Raw genomic sequence first — 23,646 nt, 5'->3', positions numbered from 1 at the left:
AGAACCTGACTCACTGCTTTGCACCCAAAGATAGTCAATAAGTGTTTGCTGAAATAGATGATCAATGCGAGGAGGAGGATGCCCCTGGGGGCAGTTAGCTGCAGAAGACTTTACAGGAGTAGGATTTGAACTGGGTTTGAAGAAGAGGTAATATTTAGATAGACATGATAGCTGGTTCCAGTTACCATTGTACGTTAAAAATACAAGGACTTCCTCAAGGGCATTGTTATCATTCTGATGTAGACTGTTTAATATTACAGAGTAAATGATCCTAAAAGTTCTCCTTTAAAAGGGAGATGTACCTTCTTATTTTGCACTACCATTCTTAAGCTACAAGGATACAATATTTACAATTAAAAACTAGTTGTCATTAATAAAAAATTAAAAGGCAAATGGCAAACTGGGAAAATCTTGACAACATATATATTAGAGAGTTAATAACTACATATCAACAAGAAACTATTAATGGGTAAAGGGGGGAAAAGGCAATTCATAAAAGAACAAATTCAAATGGACAATATATAATCAGGGGAAAGTTTAAGATCATTAGTAATAAAATAAATAGAAACTAGTGTGTGCTACAACTTTTCACCTTCCAAACTGACAAATTAAAAGATGCTACTCAATATCATTGGCGGGGGGGAAGACAAAGTACTTTCATGGGGCTGTAACTTTTCTGGAAAACAATTTAGAAATAAGTTTCAAGAGTTTTGAAAATAAATCCCCTGGACCTAGTACTTACACTTGAAGGATTCTATCCCAAGAAATTAATCAACAATGTACACAAAGTTTTACATATGAGCACCACCATTCCTAAGAAATAAAAACTGGAAACTATAAACTACCAACTGTAAAAAAAAAAACAAGTGTAATACTACTACATTTATCTGATGCTACAGTAAAAATCACATATCTTTAAAGGATATCATCATTGAGGAAAATGTTCACAATATAATACAAAGTGGGAGAAAAATGATTTAATTGTATGCATTCTGGAAACAGGACTGAAGACAGCCTTGGGAAATAGGATTGGGGAAAGAGGATAGCTTTCACATTTTACTGTTCTCTTTTTCTTTGGGTCAGTAATAATGGTATAGCAGTTGCTATACAACTAATAATAATGTGAATGTTTACTGTGGGCCAAGCATTGTTTTAAGTCTCTGGTGTTTATTTTCTCATTTAATCCTCCCAACAACCCGATGAGGTAAGCACTATTATATCCCACTTTACAGTTAAGAAAACTGAGAACAGGGAGGTCGATCAAGTAGTCCAAGGTAGAGGCACAATTTTGACTCCAGGCTTGTGCTCTTTAACTACAAAGAAATGGTACCCCTTGTAGTATGGTGTTTGTAAATTAAGAACCTGATCCCACTTTTTTGCCCTGGTGGTTTACTCACCCAAAAAGCTTCTTCTCCTACCTAGCTGCATAAGTACTTGATCTCTTTAAATCCTGGTATAATTAGGACCTACACTGAAAACAGAGTGCAAAATTGCAATCTGCCCCTCCTCTATTTTACTCTACTTTATTTTCTCCGAGTATTGATCTAGCATATTATACAATTTTCAGATTCGCCATATTATTTCTGTCCCCCTCCCACCAACCATGTGATCTCCACTAGGTTAGGAGTTTTTATCTGTCTTGCTAACTGGGATATTACAGCCTCGAAAGGTACTGGCAAAAACCAGGTGTTCAACAAATATGTATGGATTAAATAAAGCTTTTAAAATACACCATGAGGGGCGCCTGGGTGGCTCAGAGGGTTGGACCTCTGCCTTCCGCTCAGGTCATGGTCTCAGGGTCCTGGGATTGGGGCCCGCGTAGGTCTCTCTGCTCCTCAGGGAGCCTGCTTCCCCCTCTCTCTCTGCCTGCCTCTCTGCCTACTTGTGATCTTTCTCTGTGTGTCAAATAAATAAAATAAAATACAGCATGATTTTCGCCTTCTCATTTTAAGACAGAAACAAGTATACACATGTACATGGGGGATAAGAAAATATTTCAAAATTTAATGGTGGCTACAAGTGATATGTCTCCTTGTTTTTTGTGGTTTTATTTTCAAAATTTCATGTGAAAATGTACTATTTTACTATGACATAATTGCTTTCAAAACATTTCTTCTAAATCTCGGGTAACTTACCTTGCCATGCGCAGCGAGTTGTCATTGCTGCAAATACAAGAAGCCCTTTTCCTTGTGAAACGCAGTCCACAAGGGGAAAGGTATTGATGGTCTTTAAATAAATTATTGCTCTTAAATAATCTCCCAATATTTTGTGGTGGTGAACTATTCCTTAGAGAAATAAAAATTTCTGCCTCTCCGGGTCTACCGCGGTATGCCTGGGGAACACACCCACCTAGCAACCGGGAGTCAGCTGAAGTATGGCACTGCGCCTTTAACTCCCGGGTGGGGGAGGAGGGCGGCGGATAATTTCCGCTCCTCCACTCCCTCCGCGGCCCGGGTGGCAGCTGTCACCTGTAAAGCGAGAGCCGAGCACGGGGGATGGAGCCTGGCGCCTATTGGACACAATACAAAGGCAGAAACCTACCCCGAAGTCTGGGGGCCCAGCAAGCCGGAGGCGGTGGGCTCGCGATGCGACCCCCCGCGCCTTCCTCCGGGAGACACCCGGGCTCCACGGCGCGGGCGTGATCAAGGTCCAGCTTCAGGGACACTCCCGTCCCACCTCGGTGAAAACGATCAGGTGAGCCTGGCAAAGGAAGACCTCGCTCCCGGAACCCCCGCTCCCGCTCGTCCCAGCAGGCGCGGAGACGTGCACCTGCCCCGGCAGCCAGGTACCGAGGGCGCGTGGGAAGGGGCGGCCTCGGCTCCCCTGCGGGGCTGGACTGGACCATGGCGTTAGCCGCCGCGGCGGCCGCCGCCGCCGCCGGAGTGAGCCAGGCTGCGGTGCTGGGCTTCCTGCTGGAGCACGGCGGCAAGGTGCGCAACTCGGATCTGCTGAGCCGCTTCAAGCCCCTGCTGGATGCGGGCGACCCCCGCGGCCGCGCCGCCCGCAGAGACCGCTTCAAGCAATTTGTCAACGACGTGGCTGTGGTGAAGGAGCTCGACGGCGTCAAGTTCGTGGTGCTGAAGAAGAAGCTGCGGCCCGGAGGGGACCCGGAGCCCCTGCCCTCGTGCGTCCCCAGCACGCTCGCGGCACCAGCCCTGCCTTCGAAGATCACTTCGGTCTCACAGGGGGAACCGGCTGACCCGGAGGCTCCATCCCCCGCCGCGGCGCAGCAGGCAGTGGAACCACCTGAGGACCTGGCCCCGCCGTTAGAGCCACAGGACACGCCAGGGGCTCCAGCCTCAGAGCCCACTCAGCCGGCCGGGGAGCAGTTGTTAGGTCCGGCTCAGCAGTCAGGGGCGCCCGCAGACCCCCAGATTCCAGGCTTTGAGCTGACCCTGCCCCCCGAGGGACTCCCTACAGACGTGGCCCCGCCGTCTAGGTCGCGGTCAGTGGAGGCCTTGCCCCATGCAGAGGCGCGGGCCCCGGAACCTGGGCGTGGGGCGACGAAAGAAGCGCCAGCACCCCGTCGGCACGCGCAGCCGCCGCCGAAGCCCTGCATGCTGCCTGTGCGCTGCGTCCCGGGCCCCGCCGCGCTCCGGATCCGGGCCGAGGAGCAGGGCCTGCGCCGGCAGCTGTCGGAAGAGCCGAGCCCGCGGAGCTCCCCGCTGTTGCTACGGCGGCTGTCAGTGGAAGAGTCTGGCCTGGGCCTCAGCCTGGGCCCGGGCCGCTCCCCGCACCTGAGGCGCCTGTCGCGCGCAGGCCCGCGCCTGCTAAGTCCAGACGCGGACGAAGCGCCCGCCGCGCCGCCACCGTCTGCTGTGCCCTTGGAGCCGACCGAGCACGAGTGGCTAGTGCGGGCGTCTGGGGGCTGCTGGACCCACCAGCTGCACGGGCTGCTGCTGCGCGACAGCGGCCTGGCGGCCAAGCGCGACTTCATATCTGGCTTCACGGCCCTGCATTGGGCCGCCAAGACCGGCGACCGCGAGATGGCGCTGCAGCTGGTGGAGGTCGCGCGACGCGGGGGCGCGCCGGTGGACGTGAACGCGCGCTCTCATGGCGGCTACACGCCGCTGCACCTGGCGGCTCTGCACGGCCACGAGGACGCCGCCGTGACGCTGGTGGTGCGCCTAGGTGCGCAGGTGCACGTGCGTGACCACAGCGGACGGCGCGCCTACCAGTACCTGCCGCCCGGTGCCTCGTACGCGCTTCGCCGCCTCCTCGGCGACCCCTGCCTTCGAGGCTCTGAGGCAGACGCCACGGGTGGTGGTGGTGGCACTTTTGCGGCCCGGCGCCCAGTGCAAGTGGCCGCCACCATCCTCAGTTCCACCACCAGCGCGTTTCTGGGTGTCCTCGCCGATGATCTGATGCTCCAAGACCTGGCTCGAGGCATGAGGAAGTCGGGCTCCTTTAGCAAGTTCTTGGGTGCCTCGCCCATGGCTCCACGTAAAAAGACTAAAGCCCGCAGTGGCCTGCCGGCTTTTTCAGAAATCTCTCGTCGACCTTCTCCAGGACCCTTGGCTGGTCTAGTGCCCAGCCTACCCCCCACAACCTGAGGGTCCGTGAAGCTCAGCTTGGTTGATGTAACCCGGCCTGCCCCTCGCAGTCTAAGCCTGGCCAAAACAGCAGCTCAGCACCTGTGGCTCCATCCTGTTCCCAGCTTTGCCCACTGAAGCCTGTGCTACCCCCATGGGCGAACACCTCTAGCTTCTCCCTGAAGCTTGACCTGTCTCTGAAATGGTAGTCAAGATCTCAGTGAGGACCTTCTATAAAGAACTCCAGACATCAGGCTTGAACATTGGAGGCTCAGATTTTAGGATCAAAGTTAAGGGCCCTGAATGAGTTAACCCAATACCTCCGCCACCTACACACTCCCAAGCCAGAACTAGAGCAAGGATCTCTTTAAATGTAGTGTGCTGCTGGATTGTCAGCTTTAAGATACTAGTGGTTTTGTAATTTGATGCTTTTATCCTGTTTTTAAATTAAAATGAGGTAAAACAACTTTCATAATAACCTTTTGAAATTATATTTTTCCATTTTTAGGCAAAATGCTCATTTTCAATCTTTTGCTAAGTATTTTAGAATTCTACCTTAAAAAAAAAAAAAAAAAAAAAAAAAGATGATCAGGATCTAAAGGAAATTAGTCCCAACAACAAAACCCTTAAACGTTCATCTACCTCATTTTAGACACTCAAGATTCTAGAGAGACTTGAACACAGAATGTGACCATTGTGAATGTAATTAATTGCAGTTGTACTGTGAATGCTCAATATTAGAAAACGAGCATCTTGGGAATGAGAATGACTTAACAGTGAGAGAAAAGAGACATTTTGGCAAATGCTTTCAATTTCTGGTTGTCTTTATGATGAAATATAAACAGCCTCTTCGGCACTGGTGGGTGGTTATTTTGATTTGGAATGAACACTTAATTTTTTAAGTGTGATTTATCTGTGAATGCACCATTGTGCCATGTGTCTGAATCTGGTTTTCCATTCTGGCTGAGCCTTTCAATGCAGTAGGTGAATATTCAAAGAAAAATATGTCATAGCATTACACCAGAAAAATAACTGGTTAAGTAGGGATACTTAAACAGCAACCATTTTATATGAAAATTCTATAGAAGCAAAAACTATGTTATATCCACCTTTAAAAGCCATCTGAAAGCAAACAACTTATTCCAAAATAGTAAATGCAGAATTCTTCTCTCAGTGACCTTAGAGGGATGGCTTAACTTCTCTAGACCTTTATTCCTATCTGTAATTGAGAAGGTTTGTAGCTACTTACCAGGAGGTCCCAGGTTCAACACACTGTAACTATAATGTCTCTTTTTCTATTTTAAAGTTGGGGACTCTATTTACTCAACCAGCCTTTTTAAAATATCATATTGTGGTAATGCTCTGCTTTTGCAAATTATGTTTGCATGTCATTAGCTATAGCAAATAGTTTTTGTGGCACAGGGGAGTGTAGCTTCTCCCCTCCATATATATTTATCAGTGAGGTCTCTGACATTATTTAAGGCCGTCCTTAATGGAATGTTTTGATTTAAGCAATGAAATAAACAAGTTTCCCATTTTGTTCCTGCTTGTGTGATAATGCACTTCCCTTAAACATTCTCCAGCTCCTGCTACCCTATTTTTCTTGTCTTTTTATCTACTTACTTCTTCAGTTTCTCCTCATCCTCTTCTGCCTCTTCCAGGCATTCTATTATTGAAAGAGTTTGGATTGATCAGCTAAATGCAGGTTGCATCCACACATGGATATTAAAAACAAACAAACAAACAAATGAATGCAGGCCCTGATCTGACCTTCCCACCTTCCTTGCCTGGAACTCTAGCTAAGCTGCATAAATTATTTTAAAATGCAAATTAAATCTGCCTCTGCAGAAAAATTGTGGGAGGCAATAATTACAGCAATCTCAGTTGCTGAAGGTCTAGAAGACAGAATAAAATATTAGAGATTTTCCATGGTAAAAGAGAGGCTTGACTGAGACAGGATAACAAAGATCACAAACACAGGTATGACCTGCCTTATGAAAGACAAAATCTAAACGACCAAAGTAGTAATAATAATAACTAATGTCTATTACACACTTAAATCAGAGAAGGGTTACTTAAACTCCCAGAAGAATCTTTGTGTTTCAGAAAGGCATGCTGCAAGCCTTCCAAGTGAAATAAAACATTTGGCAAGAATTTAGGATCAATAAGCCTAAAACTGAAAAAGTGTTAGAAACCACTGTTTATTCCTTGCAGGTCAAGACTTTCTGAAACTATAAGTCAGTAGGAAATTATACTTTGATATGCATATGGAAAGTTTTCAAGAACCATATATTGCCTAGCACGAGGTACACCTATGAGGGGTATTTTCAATAAGTGACAAAAAAAAAGTTGCTTATAAGTCATGGCAATTTAGCTGGCTGGAATCGTCATGGGGAGGAGAATCACTCCTTTTAATGGGGGAGAAGTTAATTGTTATATAGATGTGTATGAGTCACCCAGAGCAAGCTTTTAAATAAAGGTTTATACTTCCTTTAAAGGAGGTTGAAGGTTGTTCTAGAACGTGTCTCACTTACCTAATGGAGACCAGGATATGCGTGATGCACATACAGCCTGTGTTTATTAAGCACCAGGCACGGTTTTAACCCCTGTGCAGGTATTAACCTCAACTTTACAAGGTAATTTCTGTTAGTATCTTGAACTTAAGGTGAGGAAATTGAAGCCTCAAGAAACTGTAAATAACTTGTCCCAGCTTCACAGCTATAACTATCAGAGCTGCGGGATGGCCTCGTGGTGCTCTTTTCCATCAGTGTCCTGCTACAGAAAAGCAAGTGGTCTCATCTCAGCCCTTACTCATCTAGAGACCTTAAGCAAGTCACCCAGTTCTCCAAGCACTCTCTCCCTCCTTCTTGGGGCTGTAAGACTGGCAGTATCTATCCTACAGGCTTCGAGGAGGGTGGACCCTAGGGAAGGAGTAGGTAGAGCTCCTTGGGAACTGCAACACCATCTTGAAAGATTACCAGGGGTGCCGGGTTGGTCCCACAGGGTATCTGGCTACATTCCAAAACCAAATAGCTCTCATTCATGGCTTTGCTTTACCAGATCACCATTCTTTAACTATGTTAGTATGTGTAAATAAATAACAATGGACTCTGCTGGGAAAAATGTATTCCCACCAAAGGGAGATTATCTCACATTCTGTATGATATCATACAGAATGTTAAAAATAGACACCACGATGTCTTTCTTAATGCACACTCCCTTACCATCCTTGGCCCTGTCTTCCAGACCTAATGTCATCCAGCCAGCTGGACTGAAGCACTCCTCAACACAGTTCTAAAGCTGAGCTCACTCAGAACCCATATTCTCTGCCTTTTTTGACCTTTTCCTGTTAGAAATTATTTGACCTTTTAAAATAGTTTGATAGACTTTTTAATTGCTCTCCAGATAGCTTTTTGCCTTGACCCTCTCGCCCTGGCCTAACCCTTCCAGAACAGCCACACCTCTGAACTTGAACTTGTGAAGCACGGGAGGCCTCAGGTGTTTCTGCAGGGAAGTGGGAAAAAGGAAGAGACAGAGAAACAAGGCCTGAGGGTGTGGTGGGAGTGGGGGTGGGGATATGTCCAGACAACCCCTGGGTGGGGGTGGGGGGGTTTTCCTTGGGGTAAGGTGGTGCTGATTTAAGTTTCAACAACAGGTAAACACCTACCCTGTGGGTCTAACCGGTAGCTAGGCTGTGACAGGAACACTGCGGGTCTTGGAGAAGATTGCTTTATAGCAGATGCCCCACCTCCTCCTCCCGCCCCCACATTGCTCTTTCACCTCTTCTCTCTGCGGTGCTCAAGCACATTTGACCTAAATTTCCACCCAAGCTTCTGATTTACATGTAAATGAACAGCACCGCGATCTGTTCTGCGAGGATCCCTGAGGTCTACAGCGGCGGCTCGCCGAGGTACGCGGTGTGCCGAGCAGGCTGTTCCAGACAGAATGCGCGCGGCTTTGGGGCGCCGCGGAACGCCGCTTCCCTGTTCGGCTTGCAATCTACAGTCTGAAGGTAAAAAGTAGACTAATTAAATCCATAATAGGAGGAGCGGCGGGGGCGGGACGAGGCGAGCGGGGGAAGTGGCTGCGAGGCTGTCTGTTGCCTAGCAACAACGCCAGTCGAAGCCAGCTCTCTGCAAAAAGCCAAGGACTGAGCCGCAGGCAGCGGAGCTGGGGGCAGAACCGACAGTCAAGGGCGCTGGCGACTTGAGGAGGTGGGGGCAGAAATCCCAATAGAGACCCACGAAACCCTCTTTTCCACCCCGGGAGATTAAATAAGGCTCTTTTTGATACTGATACTCGAGATCAACACCCCCGCTTCCCTCCTCTCCACTTCTCATTAACCAACAACTTTTCAATCAACGCCTGGTAGCAAGAAAAGCAAGCCAGTTTTCCCGTAGCTGGCCGGCCAGAATTTCTTCCAGACAGAAACAAAAAGGCTCAGATCCAGGCTTCAGGCTTAACAAGTACTGCTCTGCGAGGAAGGCCAAGCCCCTGTACTGAGATCAGAGGGCCTACTGCCTGGGGAGGAGGCTACGATGGTGTAGGTAGCCGTCATCACAGGGCGAACAGTGCCCTCTGCTGGCAGCGTCCTGGCGGTGGAATTCACCGGGCCGTCAGCACTGGCCCACACACCACCACCGAAAGTCAGCCTGGAGGGGCACCTGGGTGGCTCAGTGGGCTAAAGCCTCTGACTTTGGCTCAGATCATGATCTGAGGGTCCTCGGATCGAGCCCCGCATTGGGCTCTCTGCCCCGCAGGGAGTCTGCTTCCTCCTGCCTCTCTGCCTACTTGTGATCTTTGTCAAATAAATAAAATCTTAAAAAAAAAAAAAAAGTCTTAATCTGGGGGCATCTACGTGGCTCAGAGGGTTAAGGTCATGATCTCAGGATCCTGGGACCCAGCCCCTTGTGAGGCTCCCCACTCAGTGGGGAGTCTGCTTCTTCTTCTCCCTCTGTTCTTCCCTGTGGTCTCTTTTGATGATCTTTATCAAATAAAGAGCTTTTAAAAAAAAGTCTGTGATGCCAATACTGAACACCTATGGTGCTCATTCTTGCACTCTGACAGAAAAACAGTGTGAAAGGGACATAAAATGGGGCAGGAAGAACACAGGGGCAAGATGAAAAGATGGGTGCAGGAGGTGTGACCCTACTCCCCATCTGGTAAGAACAAGCACAGGAGCCTCATAATTCCCCATGGGAAAACCCAGCACAGAACCAAAGTGCACTTTAACGGGACCACAGCAGGCACTGATCCTCAAGCACATCTTGGGCTGGAAGTGCTTTGTCTGAGCAGCACACAATTTCCATTGGCCTAACTGGTGACTGTTAAGTGTTTTTCTAAGAATTGCACAATGGGAGAATGCAGGGGGTGCTGTACAGGGCAAAAGGCAGAAATAAGTTTATTTCATCCAGACTATAAGCCAGCTGCCCTGCTAGCATGAGGACTTTGGAGTGGAGGCCCCTTCCACAGGGCTCAAAGGAGAGAAGCAAAGCATAATGTTAGAACCCGCAACTGCCTCAGCAGGAGCCCCATATGTTTTTCATAAAGAGGCACAATGTTAGCATTGTTCTGCGCTCAATGGCCCGACTGTTAAAACTAATGCTTTTGGTATGAATATGACCATTTAAAATTCCCAACCAGTTGCACTTAGTGACAATAGGCATCAAAAAACAAGCCCAGAAGCAGAGTTTTCTCACTTTGGGGTCAGTTGGCTTTAAATACACATACACATGCCTTTAAATGTGCCCAACTTCCAAAAATACACTCAGCGTTTGCATCAACAATGTTCTTGGCCCTGGCGTGTGCAGCTGCAAATACTAAAGCACATTTTCCCATGTATATTTGAGAACTTAACATTGACTCTGTGCACACGAGGCTGATGCCTGAACAGAAGGGAGTGTGTGTCTCCTCCATTTCATTCCACACCAGCACCTAACTTTCCACTCCCAACCCCAGCTCACCCCCAGCTTATCTCCTCTAGCACACAAGCAGAACAGTCTCTCCAGGCCCTCAGCCCCCCATTCTAGGTCTCCAGACCATGCCTCCTCCCTTCAGCTCCCATGCCCAACAGTCCTCCTCAAGCATGGTGGATCCCATGGGGTCTCTTGGTAAACTCACTTTTGATAACATATTTCTTGCTGAGACTTGGAATAATTGTCCCTGAATTCATCAAGGTTTTTAAGCAGCAAAACAACTGAACCTATTGTATATGCGAGGAAAATTCCCTATCCCTTGAGTCCTGAAGGGAAGCTGCCTCACTTGTACTTTTGAGGGTGGAGGCTTGGGTGAAAACCAGCAAAGAAGACCTGGGGTCGACCAGTCAGGCCTAGGCCTTTGTGGTAGGCCTACGCCCCAGAACTGTAGGGATTACTGGTAGCAGTAGAATCACAAGGCCTGGCATCCCCTTGGTCTCTCCAGGTTTCAAGCCTGTATCCCAGTCTTCCCAGAGATTCCCAGACCTGACTGAGGTCCTCCAGCAAATTCCTCTTCTGCTGTAGTCAGGCAAGGCTGGTGTACTTTGTCTGTAAACAAGATTTCTCCCCCAAGCGAGGCTCCAGGTGACACACACACTTCTCACATCAATTATTATTAAGAAAGAAAAGAAAAAAAGACAATTTTGCATATTAAGTAGAAATGCTCCTCTGATTTGTCTCCTCTCCCTCCCACCAACACAGAGCCTCTCTCCTCACAAAAAGGGGAGGGATACTGCAGTTTTAAAAATCCATAAATTAATAAACAAATAACCCACAATACTTGGGTAAGGCTACAAGAAAACACTTAGAAGGATCCTGGGAAGACCCCGCCTGGGTCTTCCCTCTCCCGGCAAGGGAAAAGCACCGAATCCATCAGCCTCACCCCATCCCGAGTGATTTGGATAAGGGGCAGAGGCAGTTTCTCCCCCACCCCCTGCCACCACCTGTAATTAGAGGAGGGGCGGAAAGAAGGGCGGTTTATCTGGAAGACGGGTCTCTGGAGGCCAGGCCAGGCTGGGAGTCAGAGGACAATGACCTAGGTCGCTCCTGACGGCGTCCAGTTGGTCCTGAAGGAACCGGACCCGCTCGTCCAGGCTGCGCTGCTGGGCCAGGACGGCGGCCTTGCCCGCCAGCAGGGCGCGATAGGCGCTCAGCTCCTGGGTGGGCAGGGTCCGCACCAGCACCTCGCGCAGGGCCCGCTCGCGCCGCGCCACATGCTCCTTCAGCTCCTTGGCGTCTTCCTGCTGCCGCTGCAGGAGCCCCAGTCGCTGCAGCAGAGAGGCCTGCAGCGGCAGGGAGAGCGTGCCATGAGCGGGGCGAGGGGGCCTCCGTTGCCGGAACCGTCCCAGCCCAAGCCGGCAGACCCCTCACTGCCCCGCTCTCCCCAGCCCCAACCTCTGTCACCTGCTCGTCTGGGTCGCTGTCTACGCCCGCCCGGGCCAGGGCGCGCCGCACCCGAGCCAGGCGACTGCCCAGCAGCAGCAACAGGCCAAGTACGCGCTCTAGGTCGGCCATGAACCTGCTGAACCGCTCTAGGTCTCGGGGAGAACACGACTGGCCCACCACCGCCTCCAGAGCAGCCCCGCGCCTGGCCCAAGCCTGGGCGGCCCCGTGCAGCTGCTCCTGCTCAGCCTCAACGTTCCGCAGCATCTTTTGGAGGAGGTCGGCTAGCTCCATCTGCAGGAAAGGCGCAGGTACTTAAGGGTGAGGCCAGACCCCCACACCTCAGCCCATATTTTGGGCTCTTGCCACACCCCATCTCCACCAGAACCTCCGCACTCACTTTCTTGGCTTGGATGCTGTTATTTGGATCAGGGAGACCCTGGCCACAGGCCTGGTCAGGCACAGGGTGGGTGGTATGGTTTTCAAACCTCCTCTCCTCTGGAGAAGTTGGCAGGAGCTGGCTGGAGCTAAATAGATAGAACCTGGGGACAAAGCCAGAGCTCCCTGGGTTGTCCTGCCCCACATTGCAGGGACTTAGAATCCCCTGCGTCCCTGGTGCCCTTCACTCACCCTGGCTCAGGACTACAACCAGCCTCCTTTCCAGCTTCCTCACAGAGTGGCCTCATTGCAGCCCAGACCTCTGCTAAAGGAATCAGCCCATCTAGCAGGTCCAGGCGTGGCTCTGGGCTGGGACAGGAAGTGAGAGTGTCACTCATAGAGGGATCCAGGCTGGCCAGCTCCTGAACCAGCTCCTCAAGGCGAGGACTGGGCCATATTGGCCTAGAACCAGGCTGGCCAGTGCCCCAAGCCAGGGCATTATGGCCAGGAGCACCTGGGGTATTGTTGCTTGGAGGTCCTGGGGCATCAACTGAGAGAGGTTTGAGAGGGTCACTCTCAAGTGAGTCAATGGTCAGCAGTCCATTGGGGTCAAAGGTTGCAGTGTCACCATTTGCAATCCCGGGGGGGCTATAGTTTACAGTCTTAGAGACCCCCATAGAACCATTTATCCTCTGCCAGCAGTCATCTGCCCCTGCAGTCCCTGGGTGCCCATGGAGGGGGTGCTCCGGGGGGACTGTAGCCTGATCAGCACTCTGGCCCACGCCAGTTCCATACTGCTGCTCAGAGACATGGACACTAGAAGTGGAAGAGACACTGAATCAGAAAAAGCTCTGTCCAGAGACAAGCAGTGGCCTCCAAGGGCCACCTGTCCCCATCCCCACCAGTGAGGCTCCCAGGCTCCAGCTAGGAGAGGGCTCCCCATCTCTCTAGCATTTTGTTGATATGTGTGGGAAGGGGATGTCTCACTCTGCTTGGCAGCAAGAGGCAACTCACCTGGCTGGGTTTCCCGGGGAGGCTTGGATGTCTGGAGGTGATTTCCTTCTGACCAGGGGGACATCTTCCAGGAAAACCTCATCATCTGGAAGGGATGGGAGCCGGGCAGACCCCATACATGTCTCTGAAACCCTCTGTTCCCAGTCAGCAGGATTGCTCTGGGGATACTCTGCAGGACACACCACTGCAGCTTCCTTCTGGGTCAGGAACCTGGAGGAAGGGACCCCACACTGACCACAGTGACCAGGAAGGAAACTCTTGGTGCTGCACCAGAGACACAGTGGGGTGGGGTGGGTGTGCAGGGGGGCCCTCCAGGATGTAGTTTGCAAAAGACAAAATCAGAAGGCTCAAACTGAGGGTGGGTGAGGGGCCCTCTCTTTCTTGGGCAAGAGCTATGAAAACTGCTTTTCTCAAACTTGCAGTGCCCCAGTGGTCCATGTCTCTCACCTAGCAAGTTTGGTCTGAAGCAATGGTCTGGGGGTTTCTGCTCCTTGGAGAACAGTCTGGAAAGGCAAACAGTTGCTTGAAATGTAGCTCAAGTTTTCAGTCTCCCAGCTGTCCCCCACCCCAAGCCTGCAGTCCCTATCTTCCACACCTGGACAGTGGGCATGACCCCTCCTGGGCCTCCCCAAAGAGCCAAGACTTCCCCTGAAGCGCTCTGACTCCGACTGGAAGACCTATAGGCGTCACAGAGCTTCTGGGACCGAGGTTCTGGGTCCTCCACGCCTTGGGGCTGGGTCTCAGGCAGCCATCTGTTCCGGTGACCTTCAAATTCTGCGGGCACCTTATGCTCCTGGGGGTCAGGCCTGACGACCCCAGAACTGGAGCCAGCCTCCCTCGAGCATTCCCCTGCGGATCCACCGCCCCGACCCACGCAGTCTAGCTTCCCCGGCTCGGAGAAACAACACTTCTGCTGCTGGGTGGCTAGGCGGCCCCGGCCAACGGTTCCCCTCGAGGGAGCCCCGGAGCGCACCGGCTCTGCTTCCCTGCTGCCAGGGTGGCTGAGCGAGGCCGAGCGCGGGTGCGCCGCTGGGGGCCGCACGGGGGCCGGGGGACGCAGGCGGACGGGCAGGCTCATGCGGAGCTCCTTGCGCTGGAAGGACGTCTCCCGGAGCACGCGCCGCTGGGCGCCTTGCAACCGCTGACGGTAGGCGGCCCGCAAAGCGGGTGGGCTGGGGGGCTCCGCGGCCCGCGCCTCCGCCTCCGCCTCGGCCGCCAGCGCAAACAGCAGCGGAGTGGCCTGGCGGCTGAGCGTCCCCGGCGTCCCCCGGGCCTCCGGGGGCCGCAGCCCACTATGCGCGGTGGCCGCGGGCCTGGGCTGCGGGGAGGCGCGAAGGCTGCTGGCGGGGGCCGGGCCGCCCCACACCACACGCACGTAGTCCCAGTCCAGGTAAGGGAGGAGGTCGGTCCCAGGAGACGGAGTGCGCGGCTCAGGAGCCCCGGAGGCCGCGGAGAAAGAGCTGTAGGCCGAGTCGGCGCGCGCGGACAGCCGCCGCAGGTCCAGGCTGCGAGTGGACGAGGCTGGGGAGGCGCGGTCGCCCCCCGGCCCCGGGGCCTCCATGACTGCGCGGGTGAGTGCTCAGTTCAGCTCCGCCGGGCCTAGAAGGACACAGACGGCGTGGTGGCGAAGGAGCCCCGTGTCAGGCTGGTCCCTCCAATTCGGACAGCCAGGTGCTTACTGAACATCCCTTCCCGGGTCACGCGGCCTTTAGCACTGCCACCTCCCAGGCCGGGGATGACACGGGTAGGGCCAGCCCCTGGGAGCAACTCTGGAGTTCGAGGGCGTTAGCTACTCCCCTTAGCTCCGGGGAAGGAGTTGATGACTAGCCCACTCCCCCGTGAGGTTCTCCAGGCTGGCAGCCCCCCGTCTCTCCCTAGCACTTCCAGAAGCACCAAGAATGTACCATACGCATACCCTCCCCAACCCAGTCCCGCCCAGGCGGCTTCCTGGCGGCTTTGTTAGCTGCTCCACGTGATCTTTCCCTAATAAACAACGGCCAAGAACGTTCTGAGATCACAGGGGAGCCAAGAAAGGAGGGGGCAAGACCTAGGTCAGAGGCAGCCTCACAGCCTTCCCCCCCAACCCCCGTGTCCAGGTGCTTCATATAACTATCTCGATCTTCTACAACTGCTATCTGCATTTTACAGATGAGGGGTTTTCAGAGGGGAAATGACTTGCCCAGGGGCACATAGCTGCTAAGAAGCAGACCCCTGTCTGGCATCTGGGCCTGCCTCCAAGCTTACTGCAGCCAGAATCAATTTCCTAGAAGCCAACCCTGCTGAAAACAAGTTTACCTTCACCACCACCCCTCTGCCCGCCCCCTCCCCCAGCTGCCTCCCAAAAGCCTAAACCCAGCTCTGGGAAAGTCACTCCCACCTGCTTGCAAAATACTAGCGGATACCACAACAATATGATCTCTGCTTTGCAGTCCTCAAACCCCAGCTTTGTTCTGCTACTCTTGCTCCTCCTACTGGGCCCAGGTTAGAGATCTTCTGACCTTTTGGGACCCCCTACACTGTGTCCTGAGCTCCACCCCCCTCAAACTCACACCCCACACAGTACTCATCACCCTGCATGCAGCATAACTGTTGGCTTGCTTGTGATTCCCTCTTCCCATTCCCAGCCCTGAACTTTCTGAGAACAGGCCCAGTACTAAGTAATCTCTGTACCCTCAGTACCTGGCACAAAGTTAGTGTTAAAGAAATATTTGTAGAATGGCAAGGAGAAGAGCAAAACTTGCAACAAGTGTATAGGGGGTGGCTTTCTTGGAGAAGGAAGAGGGCTCTTTGGCTTCTGCCCAGTCTTTTCTCCCTATTGGTCTTTTCTGGTGAGGGGGACAGAATGAATGAGGCAGCTGACACCGTGGACTCTGTCCAGGTTACTCATGCATTATTAGGAAACAAAAGAGTAGGCAAGCACAGGTGGAGCAGGACAGGCCAGAAATTAGTACCTCCCCAGAGCCAAGAGGACAGCAAGGTGAGTGACAGGAGGAGTTGGGTGGGTGTGCATGGGTCAAGGGTGAGAGCAGCTGTGAGTCTTAGGAAGCTGGGACTCCAAATAAGTATGGGGACTTTGGGGAGGTAGGAGAGCTTGCTTTCCCTAAGCTGGCTTGGGGAGGGGTGCAGAGGAGGGTGACCAGCAGCTGGGGTGGGAACTGAAAAGCAGGCTCATTTGAGCCTCCTGAATACTATTTGGAAACCAGGGTCACCCTCCACCCCCTTCCCCAAGGCCAGAGATGCTACAGATTGCAGGTGAGAAGAGGGAAGGGAGGTTAGTGTGTGAGGATATGATGTTTCCTAAAAAGGAAAGGCACTATCTACAGTATCCCCGGGAGGGGCTCACAGGCGATCTGGAACCAGAACATCTTGCCAGTGCCTACTTGGAGGTATCTTTATGCCCACTAACACTGGCCCTGCGTGTTGGTCCTCACACTCAGGTTTGGGGACCTCTTCCGTAGAGTGTTTCCACTCTCTGGACTTGAGGAAGACGAGCAGCCACTCTGAGTAGCAACTCCTGGGAGGACAGTCACCTCCTCTAGGAAAGCCGCCCTAGGCACCCAGGCACTAGCCTTCTCTCTTCCTAGTCTGAGCCCAGCTTGGGAGCCTTGTTTTCCCTGGCACACGCCACCCATGCCTGCCCATTGCTGGCTTCCTGCATCTATAGACACCAGCAACTATCCACATACGAAGAAGTTTCCTCAAAAATTTTATCTTGTGAGTTACTGTGTTCACCAAGACTTCCGAGCTCAGCACCTAAAAACTTAACAGATAATAAAACTGTGTGTATGCATGTTTGCTGTTTGCCCCTAACTTGTCTTGAGGATAATTTTGCAGTGTTGGCCCCAGTAGACCAATAACCAGGCAGATGCTCACTCTGTGCCTTTTGCAGAACCTGCTACACTCAGAGGGGGCAGCTAGCTCCTCCAGTGTGTTTTGGGGCCTCGACACAAAGAGCAAGGAGACTGCATACATGTCTGGCTCCTGCAGTCCAGCCAGCCACTGTGGCTGGGGGTAGTGACACTCCCGGAGCCGTAGCCTCAGCACTGGTGTCAGCCGTGGGCTGGGCTGCAGAGCCAGGACCTACCAAGAACTGGAGTCCAGAGGCTGGAGCCCAAGGAGCTCTTCGGGCCTTTGGCCAAGCCTCGCCAGAGCAGAGGGGGCAGCTTGGAATCTCTGCTGGAAAAGCTCCAGATTAGGATGCGGGGAGGTCACATGTCCCCTGAATGAAAGAGCAACAAGAGAGGAAAAGGAGACAAAGATGACTTCAGTGTTCAGAGCTGGAGGCCAGGGAGGTAGAGGTGTCAGTCTCAGGAAGGAGGAAGCTGCTATGGGGACTGGCCCAGGGTCCAGTGCTCATTCAGTCTGGGGCCTGTAGGCTCTGAGTGTCTGTGGCAAGTCTGGGAAGGTGGGATGTGGGTCTAAACGTCAGCAGAAAGTTTGGACTAGGCAAGCAGGCTGACTCAGATTTTTAGTTAGTTTTATCGATTTGGGGGAAATTGATAAAGACAGATTCCAGCTGGTAAAACCACACCAAGACACTGGGAGCAGATCCAGGTGAGGTGACCAGAAAGGCAGACAACCTCAAATGAATCACAGTGACTAGGAATTAAAGCATACTCTCCCCCAACGCCACCTCACATCCGACCTCTAAAGAATGTGTTCAGGCCACCACTCCCAGATGGACTTCCCTCAGTAGCACTCACTGTGGGGGTGCTGCCTGTCCCTGCCACACAGAGCTTTGGGGTCCTGGGCTCTGTCTTCAATGCCAGCACCCCAGACGAGTCTGGCTGGGCAGATATGCCGGGAAGTTGCATGGCCCTCCCAGTCCCCTGCGGGGCCCTTTGTCCCGGTCTGTCCACAGGGAAAGTGCAGCCCGCGAAGCCTCCACTCTCGGTCGCTCTAGCCCAGATGTAGTCCCCAGAGACTGGAGCTCCATGCCGAGCCAGGCGAGCAGAAAAGGCAGGGTGCTAGCTGCACCCGGGGACAGGAGGCCGCGGTCGTGGGCGGACCACATACCTGGGGCTTCAGGCTCTTGAAAGTCGAGGCGTGAGAGAGGCACTAGCCTGGCGACCGCAGGGGGCGGCAGAGTCACGCGGTGTGGCGCGACAGCGGGACTCTGGGGATGCCAGGGGGGCCCACGGCCGCTGGCCAGCGCGTTTCGGGGCCTTTCCTATTGGGTTCACGGTCAGAGGAGGGTTCAGACGCGTGCAGGGAAAGCGCGAGCTTGGGTGGGGGCCTGCCCCGCATGGATTCTTCCCCGGTTCGGCGGGCGCAAGGTAGGAGCAGGGCGGGGGTGGGGGGGTGGGGGGGGGGGTCGGGTCGCGGAGAGAGATCCCGCTGCCTGCGCTGCCCACACGGCGCCTCCCCCGACAGCCCCCGCCACTCGGTGGGTTTGGTTGCCCCGCCGTCCTGCTAAAAGTTCCCGCACGCAAGGGCCCGACTCGACCCGCGCCCGCCAGTCTAGGCTTGGGCGGAACACCCAGAGGAATGACGCGCCTGCTCCTCCCTGGTGCCCCACCCCCCCACCTCTCCTGGCCGCGGTGCTCGCTGTGCCCCCCTCCGGGTCGCCCTGCCCCCGCCCCCTCCCTCCCCATCACCTGGCCCCGCAGCATACCTGAACTCCTGGCCCAGACGAGCTCCTGGGCGCCGACCGCCGCGCCGTGACATCAGAGCCCGGGGCTGGGGCTCCGGACCCCACCTCCCGGCCCCGGCCGCCGCAGGGGAGGTGCCACGTCCGGCCAGGGGGCGGGAGAGCGGAGCGGCGGCGCTGCCCGGAGGATCGCCCACGCCCCACCCCCAGCCCCGTGGTGGCCGCTCTCCGGCCTTAGCCCCGGATCCAGGGGGTGGACACTCGTTCTCCCGCCGGCCACTGGCCTCCCGCTCCCGGCGGGAGAAGCGGGAGAGGAGGAGGAGAAAGGGCGACCGCGGCACTCTCCCGCCCGCCTCCAGCGATGCCAGTGACGCGGCGTGTCTTCAGCACCCGCGGAGCGCGGCCTCGGGGCCCCAGGGGACTCGACAGCCCCCTCGATGGGGAAGCGCTGGCCGGGCCCCAAGGGCTCCAGACGGCCACAATTCCTTTCAAGTTTGGCCGAGTGAACAGAGGCGCCTACGGCTCGTGCCTCTGGTCCCATCCCTCTGAGTACAGTTTAGATAAAGTCACCGACTCTCCCTCCAGATCCTCCATTCCCAAAACTCTCCCAGCTCTTTGACTCCTACCGGGAGCTCTTATCTCCCTTTTTTGCCCCCCTTTTCTCCATTTCTCCCACTATCCCGCATCGTCTAGGCCCTTCTGGCCAGCCCCCTGAACCACAGCGAGCGCATTGTGCATCCACTCCTGCTGCCTTTGGCGGGTCCGTTAGGTGCCGCACGTAAGCACATCCCCTGTGGCTTGGATAGAGTTCATTCCAGCCTGGGAGTCTGGCTCTCAAGGGCTTTGCCTGCGGGGTTCTCCTTCAGACTTCAGATAATGCTCTAAATTCATGTGGCACTGTGCTTTCCTCCCTGCCATGTCCTCAGCCTTCCCTGCCCCATTTCCCAAACTTCTACCATCGAGTCCTGGCTCCACCAAGAAATGCTCCATCCCCAGAAGGGATTATGGGGCCCTCTGCGGAGCCCTTTCAGTTCTCCAGTTCCTCTGCTACTGGTGTGGGCATCCCTTGATCTCCCACAAAATCAGCATGCCAGAGGGTGGGGACTGGGTCCCCCCATCCTGGCATACTGGGTGACAAATTTTGTTGGTGGCAATAACAGGGACCCAGAAAGCAGACCAGGGATCAAAGCTACCACTCTCTGGGGCACTGGGAGCCTGGGGAACTCTGTCTGCTTGGGTCTTGGAGACAGCAGGCACCTGAACCTGGCCTTTGATTGGTGCCCTCCTGTCTCTGCTTCTTCTTTACACACCATGCCCACCCAGGCATCAGCTTCAGGTGGAGCTGGAACCCTGGCCTCTAAGACAGTGGCGTAGAACCTCTTGGCTTTGAAAACCTGCCTCTTTGAAGTTTCTGAACTGGTTGGGCTCAGAGTAATATCACAATAGAGGGAACACAATTCAGCAACCAAAAGCCAATTCAAAATTGCCCATGTTTTTGTATTTTCCATTTTATATTGAAAAAGTATCTTGAAAACAACAATGTGGACACAGTTTCCACAGCAATTCTTATAAACCCACTCAACCTTCCTGCTCCCTTACTTCTCTTACACACTCTATAGAAGCTCTCCCTAACTCCCAGAAATCTGAAATCCTGTCCACCCACTTCTCTCCTTGCCTCCTGTCTTCTAAAGAAGAGAAAAGCGGGCCCCTGACATCTGGAAGTTGACTTGTTGCCAGGAGCTGAGCTGACATTCACAGCCAAGGCCTTGGTCTTCGTCTGTTGCACATAATCGATTTCACAGGACATCAATATTAGACAAGGCCATCTGTAACCATTCTGTAATCCTGTCTGGGCACAGATAATCCATGAACATTGTCCACATCATAAAAATGACTAAATATCTTTCTGTCCTGGCTGATATGAATGACTCCTATTTCTTTCCCAATTGTGCCTTTAGCTTTATTCTCATTATTCCTCTTTCTGGATAAGTCTTATTGATATGCCTCATCATGGAATTACTCCCCCTTCCCAAAGGCATCAAACACTGAGCAAAATCTTGTTTAATGCTCTCCAAAGTCACTAACACAAGACCAATTTCTGTAAGTCCTTTCTTTTTTTTTTTTTAAGATTTTATTTATTTTTTGACAGAGAGAGATCACAAGTAGGCAGAGGCAGGCAGAGAGGAGGGGGAAGCAGGCTCCCTGCTGAGCAGAGAGCCCACTGCCTGACTCGATCCCAGGACCCTGAGATCATGACCTGAGCCAAAGGCAGCGGCTTAACCCAATGCCCTCTTGCTGACATGCCCAGTGGTTCCCCGTGCTCTGTGTTCCTCCCTCACTGCAGCAATCAATACACCCACTTTGTCCAACTATATATAGGTATGTTCCTGGTGGTCTTTGACTAGAGAGCATTAAGATTTCCTAGCTCTCATCTAAGGAAGAGAGCTAGGGAAGAGACCAGGGACACTGCTTAAACATCCTACAATGCACAGGACAGTTCCCCACAAAAAGAATTACACAGCCCCAAATGTCAATAGTGCTGAGATACAGAAATGCCTCTTTACACCATTCCTTTCCCTGCAACAAGCAACACTTCTGATGTATTCAGCGTGTATTGTCTCACATTTATTCTAAGGTGTGTGTTGTTGTTTTCTTGCTGTGCATGCTTAATATGAATGGTATTATGTTAAACAAACAAAACCTCCTAGCTCTTTATTATAAAAGCAAAAAGAAGGGGCACCTGGGTGGTTCAGTCAGTTAATCTAAGTGGACAACTCTTGGTTTCAGTTCAGGGCTTGATCTCAGGGTGGTAGGACAGAGCACCAAGCTCTGCAGGAGGTCTGCTTGTCCCTCCCCTTACCCCTCTGCCCCTGCCCCTGCCCCAGTGTGCATGTGCATGTGCACTCTCTCATAAACAAATAAATAATATCTTAAAAACAAAACAAAACAAAAACAAAAACAAAAAAAACCTCCAAGAATCTTGGGGCAGAGGGGAGGAGAAAAAACTGCCAAGTTCAAGTTCACCTTTAGCGGTGGTGGTGGTGGTGGTGGTGGTGGTGGTGGGGGGGGGGGGGGGGGGAAGCAGGGGCCCTGAAGGAGGTGGAGATATGCGCATACTGATCACATTTTTCTACAACATAAAAAAACAGATGCCTGTGTCCCTCAGGATCTCAGTATTTTCCCAGGCTTGGGAGAGGTCTTTTTTTTTTTTTTTTTTTAAGATTTATTTATTTGACAGATAGAGATTACAAGTAGGCAGAGAGGCAGGCAGAGAGAGAGGAGGAAGCAGGCTCCCAGCTAAGCAGAGAGCCCGATGCGGGGCTCGATCCCAGCACCCCGGGATCACGACCTGAGCCGAAGGCAGAGGCCTTAACCCGCTGAGCCACCCAGGCGCCCCGGGAGAGGTCTTTTTTAAAGAGCCTCCTCTGTGACTGGTCTGAGCAAGGGTTGCAGCCACAGACCTCACTGTGCCGGGCCAGGCCTGATCTCAAGGAACTGATGGGTGGGAAGGTGGTGAGCCTCACTCCACGTGGCTTAGCACTTGTAATCTGAACTGTTGAAACATACCTAAGTCACTGCCCACCTCATAATTCTCCGTGGTTTCTTGCTTTGATCCACCAGCCCCCCACTGTTGGATTTGGGTGTTATGTGACAATAGTATAAATACTAAAGACCATGTCTTTGCTGCCAGGCACTGTGGTAAATCTGCTACTTAAATTTTTAATCCTGTTATTCCTGAGAAGTAGGTATCATTATACCCCCATTTTACAGGTGAGAAAACTGAGACTTGGGGAGATTAAATATCTTGTCAAGGTCAAGTAGCTCATAAGAAGTAGAGGTAAAAATATAACACCATGATGGTTAGTTTCAAAACCCATTTTCACATAACCAGTGAAAAGAATTGCAAGACGTGGATGTCCATGCAGCCTTTGGGCCCATACAGGAGAGCAGAATTACAGACTGAGCAGGACTAGAAAGTAAATGGGGAAGGTGAGAAATGAGTAGCAGCAATAACCCCAATCAGAAATTTCTTCTTTCTGTGTCCTCAACAGGCTGACATGCACCTGGGCTAAGTTTCATATATGGTTTCCATGGGTTTATTGTAAAGGGCTTATAAAAACTTTTCTTTCCAGAGGTACATTTCCAAGGTGTTCTGCAACTTGATTTTTTTTTTTTTTTTTTTTTTTTTTTTTAAGAAAGAGAAGGGTGATGGTGGTAGAGGGGGAGAAGGAGAGAAAGAATCTTAATCAGACTCCACACCTAGAGTGGAGCCAATAGGTTGCTCAATCTCACAACCCTGAGATCAGGACCTGACCTGAAATCAAGAGTCTGATGCTTAACCTACTGATACACCCAGGCACCCCTGCAATTTGATTTTTTAATTTGAAGTTATATCTTGGAGCTCTTTCATTATCTATACATAGAGCTGTATCATCATTCTTTTTAATAGATGCAGTTATTTGTTACATGGGCATAAATGAATTGGGTTATTGGTAGACATTTAGGTTAATCTTGCATTTTACTATTTGTAATTTTATAATGAATACCCTTGGTCATATATCTTTGCTTACATTTGTTTCTAGGATAAATTCCTAAAAGATGAATTGGAAGTGGATCCTCCCAGTCACCCCAGCTGACACCTGACATATCAGAATAGAACCACCCAACCTAGACTTTCCTCAATTTCTGACCCTCAAAACCACAAGCAAAATAATTATGAATGAAGCCATTATGTTTTGGAGTAGTTTGTTACACCATAATAGATAAATTTAAC

At 52.1% G+C, this 23,646-nt stretch overlaps 2 protein-coding genes across 6 annotated transcripts; one reads left to right on the top strand and one right to left on the bottom strand.

Moving 5' to 3' along the window:
* The first annotated feature begins 2,423 nt into the window (after window positions 1-2,423).
* On the top strand, window positions 2,424-6,072 carry SOWAHA (sosondowah ankyrin repeat domain family member A). The gene has a single exon (XM_046001058.1). It carries the CDS (start codon window positions 2,844-2,846, stop codon window positions 4,551-4,553), a length of 1,710 nt encoding a protein of 569 aa, XP_045857014.1. The 5' UTR covers window positions 2,424-2,843; the 3' UTR covers window positions 4,554-6,072.
* A 4,699-nt stretch (window positions 6,073-10,771) lies between these two features.
* Window positions 10,772-19,144, bottom strand: SHROOM1 (shroom family member 1). Of its 5 annotated transcripts, none has more exons than XM_045998677.1 (10): window positions 18,897-19,144; window positions 18,299-18,452; window positions 17,367-17,501; window positions 13,878-14,881; window positions 13,730-13,785; window positions 13,283-13,492; window positions 12,521-13,084; window positions 12,291-12,432; window positions 11,912-12,184; window positions 10,772-11,790 (listed from the first exon to the last, which is right to left on the bottom strand). In XM_045998677.1, exons 4-10 carry the CDS (start codon window positions 14,841-14,843, stop codon window positions 11,458-11,460), a joined length of 2,544 nt encoding a protein of 847 aa, XP_045854633.1. In that variant the 5' UTR covers window positions 14,844-14,881; window positions 17,367-17,501; window positions 18,299-18,452; window positions 18,897-19,144; the 3' UTR covers window positions 10,772-11,457. The 5 variants fall into 5 exon arrangements, with proteins under 5 accessions (XP_045854633.1, XP_045854634.1, XP_045854637.1 ...); XM_045998678.1 differs by having other exon boundaries at window positions 17,367-17,455; XM_045998681.1 differs by lacking the exon at window positions 17,367-17,501.
* Between the last annotated feature and the right edge of the window lie 4,502 nt (window positions 19,145-23,646).

This window comes from Meles meles, chromosome 3 (assembly GCF_922984935.1).
Source record: "Meles meles chromosome 3, mMelMel3.1 paternal haplotype, whole genome shotgun sequence".
NCBI lineage: Eukaryota > Metazoa > Chordata > Mammalia > Carnivora > Mustelidae > Meles > Meles meles.
Note: the sequence above shows the minus strand (reverse complement) of the source record. Positions and strands in the feature narration are given on the sequence as shown.

Excerpts from the sequence above, each read along its gene's own strand:
- SOWAHA (XM_046001058.1), top strand. The coding sequence starts at position 2,844 with ATGGCGTTAGCCGCCGCGGCGGCCGCCGCCGCCGCCGGAGTGAGCCAG.
- SHROOM1 (XM_045998677.1), bottom strand. The coding sequence starts at position 14,843 with ATGGAGGCCCCGGGGCCGGGGGGCGACCGCGCCTCCCCAGCCTCGTCC. Across the intron at positions 13,493-13,729 it reads CTTCAGACCAAACTTGCTAG|GTTCCTGACCCAGAAGGAAG; the intron begins GTGAGAGACATG and ends CCCTTCCTCCAG. Across the intron at positions 12,185-12,290 it reads ACAGCATCCAAGCCAAGAAA|ATGGAGCTAGCCGACCTCCT; the intron begins GTGAGTGCGGAG and ends CCTTTCCTGCAG.